The 13,878-nt window shown below is 25.6% G+C and overlaps 1 protein-coding gene across 1 annotated transcript in view; it reads right to left on the bottom strand.

The window, feature by feature from the left end:
* Positions 1-13,878, bottom strand: part of LOC100199780 (long-chain fatty acid transport protein 1) — a 54,220-nt gene that overhangs the window by 28,641 nt on the left and 11,701 nt on the right. The window contains exons 2-3 of the mRNA XM_065787523.1: positions 9,486-9,877; positions 5,186-5,338 (exon numbers count right to left, since the gene is read on the bottom strand). Coding sequence (XP_065643595.1) covers positions 5,186-5,338; positions 9,486-9,877 — 545 coding nt within the window. The remainder of the gene's footprint in view (positions 1-5,185; positions 5,339-9,485; positions 9,878-13,878) is intronic.

Below are 13,878 nucleotides of genomic sequence, written 5' to 3'. Positions count from 1 at the left end.
ATTTTTCTTAAAATTTTTCAGACTCACTCTATATAATGATGCTGACAATTTCTGCAACGATTTTCAATTTCTTCACTTTTTGTATCTATGAGATGTGAAGAAATTTTGGGAAATAACATTCATTACAGGCAGATTTTTCTCAAAAAATGTCATTTTGAATGTAAGAATTTTCAAATATTTTTGGCAATTAAAGGATAAAAACAACATTTTAATGGCATTATAACTAAAATTTTTTAATCTTTTAAAATTTTAATGTACACATTTCATTTATTAATAAATAAACCAAAACTAAACAAGATTTTAAAAAACAAACCAGAAAAAAAAGAAGAAAAGACAAAAGACTTCTAAAATAAAACAGATTTAAACCAGATTTGTTAAAATAAACCAAAACAAAAATTCCAAGCCAAATGATAAAAAAACAAATCAGATTTGAGAAATTTGGCTTTAAAAAACACAGATGGCAACCCTGATAGGTTACCCCAGTCTTGTGTGATATCGAATATTAGTCGTAATTTATCTTAATTTTTTAAAATGAATTAAGACCTTTCAAATATAACTGCTGAGAAAAGTCAAAAGAAATTATATAAATAATAAAAATTGTTATTATTATAAATTGTAAATTATTGCTATTGTTGGGTTTTTTTGGAAAAACAACAGATTACTGTGTCATATTTTCATTGTTTATATTAAGTGTTTATTTTTTGCAATATTAGACTCTACCTCTTATCTACTTTAATTAAAATTTTGTTCTTCTTTAATTCAAGTAGAAAAAAAGGTTTAAGAACAATAAAACAAAAAATGGCAAAAAATGGCAAAAAAAAAGTCTAATGTTTATAGACTCTTAAACATTTGATGATTCATAAATATTTTAACTTTTAAAGTACTTATATAAAACCTCTATCAAGGGTTCTCTTTAACTATTCAATTTTTGTGCAAAACAACACCCAAACTTGTTAAATATCTTTTGCAACAATAAAAACAGCTTTAAAGGAAATAAGATTATATCCAAACAATAATGTTGATAAATTGTAAAAAGGACATAATTTTATACTTGTACTTTATTTTATTTAGTTTATACTTAAATAAACTTTTATTATTATTCACCTAAAGGAACAACAAAAATAAGAAGATATAGAAAAAATATTAACAACTAAAATTTTAGTGTTTTAACATTTAATTATAGATTTATTACTAAGTATTTTATTCTTTTTAATTTCTGATGAGTCTTTATTGATGAAACACTGTTTAAAATTAAAAAAAATTTGAGTAAGTGCCACTAGTTTACATATATTTATTACATAAATTGTATAAATATTTATATAAATATATGTACATATATTTATATAAATTCTATGTATCCAGGTCTTTTAGGCATGCTGATAAGTTCTTAATAGAGAAATGGCTGTTAATATCCTAAACTACCTAGAGTAGTTACTCTTTAACCTTAAGTAGCAGACAACTATATGGGTCATTCCATATAAGATTGCCATAATTCAAAAACATTTAAACTGAATATTAGAAATAGATTTAAATTAAATTAACAGACACATTAGTGCATCTAAAAAAAATATCTTCACTCCGTCATTAATTTTTATACATGTGTAGGAGAAGTTTAAAATTTAATATTTTATGATATAAAAAACATGGATTTCTTATCACAGAGTTATGTTTCTAATTTTAATTTAATTTTTAATTTTCAGAATAACCATTAGTGATTAAATAAGTTTGTTAATAAGTGATACTATTATTAGTTGGTATGCTACTAAAAAGAAAAAAGGCATTTTTCACCATCACGACTGCGACTATTATAACAAATTTAGTTTTTTTATACAACCTAAATTTAATTTTTTTAATTAGAAAATATTTAGCAAAAGCATAACCTAACCTAATTTTGAACCTTATAACACAAACTGGGTAAGCAAATGGATTTTTTGCAGCCCTCTCACTCCAAATTGCCTATTACTGTCATGTAGTTTTTGTGCTAACTGTCCTAACAAATGAATGCTACCACCATCTAAAGAGTAAAATGAAGAATGCATTGAAGTCAGTTACATAAATTGGTACAAAGACAAGGTTACAAATCATCTACAGCAGGGATTGATCAAACAGTCTTTGTATGTAACATATAAAGTTTTTGAAAATGCTAACTCAATTTCGGATCCACCATTTAATTAAACGTCACCAAGCTTCTGTTTATCGCCACCAAATAGATAATATAGATGGTGAACTATTATACTATATACACTATAAACACTTTGGTTTTAGCCAAAACTATTGTTGTACTCATCAAGGACAAATCTAAAGTGCTTATTGGAGTCAATCTCAAATAACAATCTTCACTGTTGCTGTTAATGGTAAAGATTTAAAAAAAAACGGTTGCTTATTTAACAGATAAAAATAATCACAGCAAAACATATGTCAGTGTTTTCCTAAAATTAACTTTCCTAAATTTAAATTTCCTAAAATAAACTTTCCTAAAATTAAATTTCCTAAAACTAACTTTCCTAAAACTAACTTTCCTAAAATTAAATTTCCTAAAATTAAGGTACTTTTCTTAAACAGTTTGATTTTTATATCTTTTATTCTTATCTTTGAGGGATGCATAACATTTGGAATATATTTTTTAAAGGCTTACGCAACCAATTCAATTATACACAAAGTAACGTTGTGGAGTGATGGTCCATCTTCTCAATTTAAAAACCGCGTCATGGTAAAATTCCTGAAGTATTGTCAAGTGACATTTAATATTCCAAATTTCAAGTGGAATTTTTTTGCTATAGCCCACAGAAAAGGAGTCATTGATGGGGTAGGAGGAAATTTAAAAAGAATAGCATGGCAAAAGGTTAAAGCACTACAAGTTATTATTCAAAACGCATGGCAGTTTTATGAAGCTATATGCAAAGATTCGACAGTAAATTTAATATATTTGACTGAAGATGAAATCAATCAACATTGTAGTCAACTAAGCAATAATTTACTGCTAGCAAAAAAGGTTGAAGATATATGACTTTACCATTACTGGAAAGTTAAGAATGAAATTTTTAGCATGAAAAAAATATCACCACTATCAGACAAATAACACACCAAACAAAAAAGTGTTAATTAGTATATTGATTTGTTTAGTTTATTTAAATATGTCTTTAATATTGCAATTTAATAAAGTGATTTGTAACGCTTTTTTATTAAAAACTTGTTTATGTTTCTTTTATTTTTCTAAGGATAACTATAAACATTGTTTAAATTGTTTATATATTTTTGAAAACTTTGGCAATGCTAAAATATACCTTTAAAATACCTAAAATGTAATGTTATTTGATAGTACAATATTTTGTCACAATCGCGATGTCATGACCGCGATTTTTTGCTAGCTACCATTTTATGTAAAACATAAACAAAAAAAATAATTAAAAAATTGTATTATAGTTAATATAACATCCTATAAAAATTAATTAAAAAGATTAAATTTTTAATTTGTTGAAAGTTTTCTACAAAAAACAAAATTACTTAAACAAGTTCTGTTTCTGTTTTAGTAGCTGTTATGACCGCGACTGATTTTATTTTGTATATATGTATATATATATATAGATATATATATATATATATATATATATATATATATATATATATATATATATATATATATATATATATATATATATATATATATATACATATACATATATATATATATATATGCGGTAGTGTTGTGGTAGAGGGCTCGCTTTATAAGCGAGAGGTTTTGAGTTTGATTTCCACCACATGCCTGGTAGTACCACGCTCAACTTGTTTCTCTGTGCAGCGGCCTTGTTCATCAAGGTTTGTGTTTCGGAGTTAAGAGAGGGTTATAACCACAAGTAGCCTCCTCATCTGTAGTGGCCTTATCGGTCTTGGGGAGGTGAATTAACAATATATGTGTGTATATATATAATATATATATATATATATATATATATATATATATATATATATATATATATATATATATATATATATATATAAGTCTATATGACTATTCAGTGGATTATACATGGTTCACAGTTATTTTAAACAACGAATATTTCTTATACCCAATGCATACAAAACTAGAGTGTAAAACCAATCATCTGATTGCATACATGTAAGAATTAGTGTTCCACTCTAAAACACTACTGTTTGCTTTTTTTATTAATGAAAACAGGTTTAATTATCAATGCTAAACTTTATAAATCTAATTTCAATTTCAATTTTTTTTCTAGTTTACATATTAAGTGTTGTAAAATGGTCATATTATAGTCTAAACTCTAAAAATTTGAAAATGATAACCCAATGTATTTTAGGAAATAATTAATAAAAAAACACACTTATTCTATAGTCAATCCAGATAGCAACTGCCACCAACTTAAAATTACCTTGTAACAGAACAAAAACTGCAAATTGTACGCAATTAAGATCACATTCATTAAAGGTATATGTTTATAGTGATTTTAAATTTAAAGCACAAACAAAACTAATATCAAACTGCATGGTTACAAGATTTAAAACATTTCATAGCCTAAAACTCTATTTAAATACTTACAGTACATTCAAAATTTATGTCACAACTTAAATTGCCCCACACAGAAGCACACTTTTTTCACAAATAGAGTAAAATAAAAACTAGGATTCCTTCTATGGGATGCTTCATTTAATTTAGAACCAACAAGCCTTTAAAACCTTGAATCTACTTTAAAGAAATAAACACTACCATTTGTTTCATTGGTAGCAGAGGTATCCAGACCTTTCAAGACAGAGAGACTTCATGTGGTTTTTCTTTATCAAGAAAATACATTTCAGTTGTTTTACGCACACATACCAATGGTTATCGAAGTAAAGTATTGCATGTTCCAGTAAAGTAGATTCAAGTATTACTAGAAACCAGCATAAAGAATTCCCCTGAACCATATCTAGGTAACCCAGCCATACTTCAAATTACCTATGATGGATTTACATCTATACATAGGATTTAATTTACCTTCTGGTTCTAAAAGCTAGCTTAGACATGTTCCAGAAACAAACATATTTGTTTGTTACTGTTTACAAATAATTGTGTATTTTTCTTGATTACTGAGTACTCAAACTGAAAGTTTTATTTATTATTTATTCGAATTAAAATATTAATGCAGATAAAATATAAACTGATTCAAATTTTATAAAAATATTACATTACCATATAAGGAAATACCATCAGGGCGCGGGGGATGAGTAGTAACAGTTGATTCAATAAGTTTCATTAAGTCAATAGGTTTTAGTATTTTCTTTTTTGATCCGAAACAGAAGTAAACAAGATTTTTTAATTGCTCGTGCAAAATTTCAAGCGCATCTGAAACAGTCATAAAAATAACATTTTAACCATATTTAAATAATGTTCACTATTTAAATTTGATAAAAAAAAATTACTAATAAAAATTTTTTTTTCAATATAAATAGGATTTAATTGCTTTACCAAAAAAAAAAACTTATCAATATTTATTAATAAAGCTCTGTATAATAACTTTTTAGGCAATTCACTTCAACTTTTACCTTTATTCTTATGTATAAAGCACAGATAATAAATTAAAAACAAAAATAATTACTATCCTATTACTAGCAGGAGGTAAAAATAACAAACAGGAGATTAAAAACCAAGAGAAAATGTATAAGGTACCAAAAATAGATCACTTGTCTATACAACAGCTTGAAAAGTGAATCACTAAAGTAAGTGGGGGCATAAAAAACATTGAAAACTTAAATAATAATTAAATTACTAAATAAAAAAGAGAAATAAATTAATAAAGAAATAAAACTATTATAGATAAAGTTTGTATAATAAAAGAGAAATTACAAACAAGGTAGTATAGATAAGACATGTATTATAAGAGAATAATAGAAAATAGAATATTATTGGTTTAATAAATTCAACCAATCATATTGATTACAATTAGAAAACAGTTTAAGAAAAAGTTTGAAAATTTTTTTTAAACTAAAAATTAAAATGACTAAAAATTAAAAAAAAACAAAAACACATCAATAAAAATAATTTTATTACCTGACTTGGTTTATTATTGGTAAATTTATCATTTTTATTGCAATGGTTATTATTGGTATTATTATATATTGTTTATTATTATTGGTAACCATTTATGGTAAATTTATCATTTATACAATTTTTCATTTATCATTTATACAATTTATCATTTAATACAAATTTATCATTTATACAATTTATACAATTTGTTTATTATTATATATTATTATTGGTAACCATTATTGGTAAATTTATCATTTATACAATTTTAATAAAAGCTTCCAAAAAATTAAAAGTTAAAACTTCAAAAAATTTAAATTTTTTCAGATGTAAGTTTTTTTTCAAAATGTGAAATATTTAAAAGAAATTTGTGTTAAAAAAGTTCATCTTGTGTTCTTAAAGAGTGTTCAAAATCACTTTCTTGTCAATATCACTGATCTTTAAAAAGTCATACCACATGGTGTTATATAAAACCAATGGTTCATTGTGAACATAAATCCATTGTTAGACCTTTCAAGTATTATTAATGTTAATAGTATACATAATCACAAAAAAATACTTTAATAAACTAGTTGATTTAAAATTTAATTTTAGATTTCATTATTAGAGCAATTGTTGGTAATAATACCTATATTGTTGGATTTTGCAACAGCTTTTCCACTCCATTTATTTAACCATAAAATATGAAAATTTACAATAATATTTTATAAACTCACATAAATAAGGTTAGGTGTCACTCATATAGTTAAAAACTAGTCAATGGAGTGACAACTAAAAGAAAAAAAAATAACAAATAAAACACAGAAAGAATTATAAATAAGAAAAAAAATTAAAAAAAAAAAAAAAAAAAAAAAGAAAGGAAAATAAAGTACTAATAAATAAAGATGATATTAATAATTGCAATAATAATATAATAAAAATAATAATATTATTAGTAATGTGAATAAAAAAACAAATAGTAACTATACCATGATAACTTTACTAAATATTATAACTAATGATAAAAACAATGGTAAAAATAATTATAGCAAAGTTTATAACAGAAATTAATAAAATAAACATAACAATTGCAAAAATTAGGACAATAAGCATAAAAACTATTACTACAATTGAATCACTATCAATATCATTATAAATAATATTAATAAGATTTAAAAAACAAAGATAAATTAATGATAATATTAATATTAGTAGAGTTAAAAAAGACAGTATAAAATAAAAGTAATAATAGTTTTATAAATACAGTAATTTAAAAAAAGCAATAATAATAAAAGATAAAATTAATATTCATTAAATATATACTCAAATAAAAATTTCTTAACTTGGTTTCGATCGAGAAGAAGAATGTTGGTAATAATAGGGTATTTAGTTAAAATCTTTGTTTTTATAAATGGTATTATTTGGTTCCAGTGAGAAATACATTGATGTTTTATAGAGCGCTTGCCATGTTTAATAGTATTGAAAAAAGAAGTGTGCAAGTTAAAATTTTCAGTATTTCGCGTGTAATATTTGTGTATGTCACTTGTTTTAATAAAAAAAAATATTAAAGGAATTTGATAGTTCATTTTGAAGAAAACCAAACACAAAAAGACAATTATAAAGCTTTACAAGATCTTAAAATTTAAAAATTTTTAAATCAGAAATCTTATTTTCGATATTAGATCGTAAGGGAGAAAATGCCATAATTCTTAAGGAAGATTGTTGTAAACTGTTTATATGATGTAATAGAAAACTACCTTTTTGACTCCAAACAGTGCAACAACAACTTAGATGTGAGGAGAACAAGGAATAGTAAATTGTTATTAAAACATGTTGGGGACCATAGTGTCGTATTAATGACAGTATACTATTGGCACGTGAGAGTTTTTTATTTAATTGAATTAGTTGATAGTATGGTACTATCATTTTATTTGGTTTGGTTTCATTATTAAAATTATGTTGCATTTTGGTTATAACAATGCTCTTACATTTTTACAATGATGTAAAAAACTCCTTATCATTTATAAGTAACTATTATTATCATTTTAATTATAGCTAAGCAGTTATTCAAATCGAGGGTTGTTCTGAGTTTGCTTTAAACAATGAGGAATAATAATTAATTTATAATTAGTCATAGTAATTAATTTCTTAACTTTAAGATTCTAGGTTCAATTCTATTTGTGATATTTAAAAATGACATAAAAATAATAAAGAAATTAGAACTATTTGCAGATGATAGAAAAATAATATAAGTAATTTCAAATGACAATATCAACAATACTCTTTAAAAAGATTTGAAAAACATTCAATTGTTCAATTAAGTGTAAAAGAGAAAAGTGTAAAGTATATTGTAGAAGGGAATCCTTAATTATACTGCACAATATAAGACTTAATATGATACTAGATTTATAAAACATGAATTTTAATCACTTGATGTTGCAGCATTGCACACATTGTTGCTGTTTTAACAAGTCTAACATTAGGTCACACTTAAAATATTACCCAACAGTATAGAATCCATATTAGATGAGCAATAGAAAATCTTCACAAATATAATGATTTACACAATTATAAAAACGCAATAACACAACTAAAATAAAACCACTTAGAGACATTAATTATTCAAAAACAAAAGAAATATTATTTTTACCAATGCTACAAGGAAGGAAAAAAAAAGTGACTTAAGGTTTTAAAATATTTTTAAAAAATCCTTGAGACTCTACAGCAGTATGTTCATTAATCCTTATAACAGAAGACAATTTACTAAAAATGATTATAAGCATTACTATTTAACAAATGATTGGCAGATTCATTATCAATAATTCATTCATTATAAAACATTTTATTATTACTATTGTTTTTATTGTTATTATCATCATCATTAACATTGACATGTTGCATATTATTGTTACGGTTGATAAATCTAGGGAGTAACTCGTCAAGGGAGTAATATGTCTAGAGCTAGAGTGTAACTCTTTAAACAAGTTGTAAATGTTTGAAAGGGTTTTTGTGTAAGCTGCACTTCTGGCCTTAAACTCAAATTAGTTAAATCATCAACAAGTCTATTAATTTGCCATATTAGATATTGTGCAAATTATAGTCAAATACTTGTACTAGCGTTATTTTACCATGCTGAGCTTAGAAACTTCAAAGTTTTTAAAATTTAATTTACATTAAAACTTTTGCATTCAATTTATGTCATAGTTGAAAATTTAATTTATTTATACTGGAGCAAATTTAGCACATAACCTATATATCTGAGATGATCAGTATCCTACTTTTATATATTTAAGGTGAACTGTGTCCCACTTTTGATATATCTAAAGAAACCAGTATCCCACTTTTTATATTTTTGAATACAGTAAATAAATAAACTTTATTTAAGTTTTACACTGCTTTCTCATATTAAAAAAAAAAAATAAGGCACTGCTCACAGTATCATAATGTAATTTAAATCAATTTAAATTCAAAATTATTTATTTACCTTCTGTTTCACTACTATATATAATTGCCTTAGCTTCACAAACTGTTATACAATGCAGCAAACTATCATTAGTCAAATTAAAGTTTATAAGAGATGTTATAACACCAATTTTTGAAAGTCCCAACCAAAAAGCTACATACTCTGGTCTATTTTCCATAAATAATGCAACAACATCTCCTTTTCTATACCCATTATTGTAAAATATATTTCCAATTTTGTTTACTAAGTCTCTTAATTCAGAAAAAGAATATTTTATAAGTCCATCAGATGAAATAACAGCAAGTTTATTCGGTTTCTTTGAACATGTTTCATCAAAAATATCAGAAGTAATTTGTTCATTACGAATTGCTTTACGGATTCCTTTTTCAAGGCCGGCAAGAATTCGAACTAATCTATAATAAACAATAACATAAAATTGAAATAAAACTGAAATAAGATCGTAATCAAATATACGTAAAGAAATATTATTAGAAAATAATTTAAAAAACTTAGTCAATAAACAAAAAATTGAAAACTTTTGAGGTGGAACTGAAAACATACACTTAAATGTTTTTAAAATATGATTGCCTCTCTTTTAACTAAATTAAGTGAATCAAAATAAAAAATAATTTTATTATAACTATGTTATTATCTAATAATCATGCATAATAAACTAAATTGTTTTGAAGAAAAACCTTTCCTCTATTGATAAAAGTACCTGTGATAAGAGAAAAGCCAAAATATCTAGTTCACTATTTAAAATTAAAACCAAGACACTACCAGCTAACACCTTGAAACTAAAAATTAATGAAATAAGCAGCCGTTACGCAGCTCTGGCTCAAAACCCAATTAAATGGCTCAGAACAGAATTAAATGAAATAGGAGATGTTCGGAAAACTCAAAATATTTCTTCTGGTTTCTTAAAGCATAACGAATACCCTATGGGAAACGAGCTAGCGAATAGTCGCTACCTATGGATAAAAGACGCGTTTTAGACGTAGTAATACGTGTTTTAAACGTTTTAAACACGTCTTGTGTTAGATGGCTATTTTTTCTACCACCGCACACTGGGACAGAATCAAGTAGAATAGCTATATTTATATATAAAATGCATAAATAAAGCAATAAACATGTAATTATATAATATAAAAAATAAATAACAAAAAAGCAAATTTTGGTGAAAATACGAAATATTTTTAATGGACAACTTTTATCAGTGTAAACAACAAAAATATTACTTTTCAATGCATGTATTTGTCATAAAATAACTTTTTTAGATTTATATTTACAGAACTTATATATTATAACAGTAATGAAAGATTTTGTAGGTATTCTTTGTGTACAAAACGTCTTTTTTACAGTATTTCTCATCAACTGACCATTAACCGAAGACCAATGTTTTGTAACTTTTTTTATTGCAAAAAATAGCAATATAATTTATGATGCTAGGCTATTTACATACATTTAGCATGAGATTAACATAATCAAATGTTTTGATAATATTGGAGGATAGTTTATCTAATACCTAATAGTAAAGGTTAGTAGCAAAAAAAAATAATCGAAAACTGTCTGTTTTCGATGCATAAAAAACTAATGATTACACTTACGTAAAATTGTTTTTAAAAGTCTGAGCGAAAAAAGCATTGTTAATTAAAATAATATATTTTAAAATGACAGTCAATAAAGTTAATTTAAAACAATAGTAGCGTAAGAAATTTGATAAATAAAAAGTGCAAAATAGCGTGTTTTTTTTAAACATCTTTGTTTCCAACAAGACTGCAAGCAACCACTGATTAGAGTTAGAAGTTGCTGGAAGAGAAAAGATGAAGATTGTAGAGCAAGATAACGATTGACAGACAACTTAAAAGATTGCAAATTATATGAGTAAGAAAAGCAAGATGAAGGAAACGAATTCCAAAGAACTGATGTTCGAGGAAAAAACTAGACAAGTAAGAATTTTTGGAGCACTTAGGAACAGTCACAAAAAGAATGAGACTTATTGAATGACAAGTAACACGAGAATGAAATTTAGTAGATGGCACAAGAGACGCTAGCTCTTTAGAGCAGTGCCCATTATAGTATTTGTAGAAAAGAGAAAGAGAAGCAACACTACGACGATGTGATAATGGTTTGAGGTTGGCTGTAAGAGCAGGTCCAACTATGTTTACAATGCGTTTTTGCACATTGTCTGAAAGAGAAAGGACATCACTAGAAGATCCGCCCCATATGGCAACAGTATTCCATACAAAGCAGGATTTGAGATTTATAGAGATAGAGAATAGAATCCAAAGTAAGAAAGCGTTAAGCTTGATAAAGAGATGCAACCTTAGCAGATGCTAATTTTGCAACAGATTTGTTATACGGTTTCCAAGAAAGATCGGAAGTAAGAGTTAATCCTAGAAGATGAAGATTGGATGAATTTACGTGTAAATAACCGCATAAAATAACGCCTAAATTAATATTTAATGTTTTTTTAATTAGATATTTCTTCTAATGAACATATCTTCACCATTATAACAAATTTTCACCGTGCAATGCCTACATTGATTTTTTGGTATTTTGACACACTCTGTGCACCGGGTATATTTGATTTTTAAATAAGACGAAAAATGCGTTATGTCGGCTTGGATTTTCCATTACAGATTTTATAGCCGTACATTTTTAAGTTAATTAAGTTCTAGTGGAGGATACATCTTTGAGATTGTTGAAGTTTAATTTTATAATACTTATTCAACTGAAAAATATTCTTTAATTGTGTCAAGGGGTCGTTCATAAAATTACGTCACGCTCTAAGGGGAGGGGGGAAGTTCATCTTCAAGATAAATTTTTCAATATACAAATTAATAAAAAAAGTTCATCTTTGAGATAAATTTTTGATGATTGTTTTTTGATTTTAGAAAACCGTCAAGACAATTTCCGTATTAAAAGTAATTAATCTCAATTGGCCGCTTTAAAAGCTAATAGTTCCCAAAAATACTGAGACACGTTATAAAATTTCTTGATTCTATCCGTTAATGAATACATTGATTTCCCAAATCATTGAACGTTTTTTAATCTGATATTTCCAGTAGTAATCAAAGTTTTAATTATCTTGTCAAAAAGAAATTCACCAGGTTCAAATACATAAATTTTGCGAAAAGTTTGTTGTTACTATTAGTTGTGATATATAAGTGGTAAAGATCTTTTTAGTAAAGTTTTATTATTTTTTAATAAAAAATAAGTATAACGAAATTTTCCATAACATTTATAAAACTTAAAATTTATTTAACTCAAGATAGACTTGACGCGTTAAAAATTTTATTAGTAGAAAATGCAGTAGCAAAAATGACAGATTTTACAGACTTAATAGAAAAGTGAGCTTTGGAAGGTGCAATTTATAAAAAAATAAGCAATTATTCAAAATAACTAAAATAGTGTATACTGTGATTATTAAAATCTTAGTTTTAAAATGAAAAACTTTATATTAGAGAAAGTTGAAAGTTTTCTTGACTTGATGGGCTGGGACAAAATTCTGTTGAAAAGCCTTTGCTTAAATTTTTTCTCGGATCTGGGAAGCAAATGCTCACTTAAAAATTCAATATAGACTTCTGAGTTGTTTTTTACCTTGGGAACAAAAACTAGGGCAGTTTTGATCCGTCAGTTGAGAAGATCCTGACCCAAACCATAACCACTGCCAGGCATTTTTAAAAATTTTTAAAAATTATAGAATGGTTCTGTCTTGAAAGAAGTCCAACAAAATGCACGCTCGCTTTTTTCGTTTTTCACTTGCTGCTTCATTCGGGAGTTATCGTTTTGTTTTTAAAAAAATCCTTTGGCCTAAATCTTTGTGAATAAGTTTTTGCATTGTGAATAAGTTTTTCGTTGCAACAATGAACTGCGTTATCAACTTTTTTGGTTCTTGCAGTTCGCTTTCGGCCAAATTTTTTCCTAAAACCATTTCCTCTTTGAAGATCTTTTAGGACTTTTTAGATATAAGATCTATAAAGGGGAAAGTTGCCCAAGTTAATTGAGCCTTGATTGGAACAATTTAGGAATAGATTTTTATTAACCAAATATAATCAAGAAAACATCAATCCTACTATACCTTTAACCATCGTTTGACTTAATTGATTGCACTGTTATTGGAAAGAAATTCGTTTTTGCAAAAGTACTATTTAATTTCAATTGAGACTACTGGTTTCTTAAATTAGAACACTTAGATTCTACAATCGGAACAAGTTGTTCCTTTTAAAAAAATACCCAGTAAAATCAACAAAAATCAGTTAATTCTTTTATTTTTACATTGAATTAAAAAGCTATAAATGATGTATTAATTTCGAGGTTTATGGTTGTTATTAAGTATATTTAAATTGCACTTGAATTATTTCTCAACCCTTCGATTTTATCACTGGATAAGTAAAGAAAACTTCATAGT

The sequence above is a fragment of the Hydra vulgaris genome, chromosome 01, assembly GCF_038396675.1.
Source record: "Hydra vulgaris chromosome 01, alternate assembly HydraT2T_AEP".
NCBI classification, from domain to species: Eukaryota; Metazoa; Cnidaria; class Hydrozoa; order Anthoathecata; family Hydridae; genus Hydra; species Hydra vulgaris.
The sequence above is the reverse complement of the archived record's forward strand: the minus strand, read 5'-3'. Positions and strand labels throughout refer to the sequence as shown.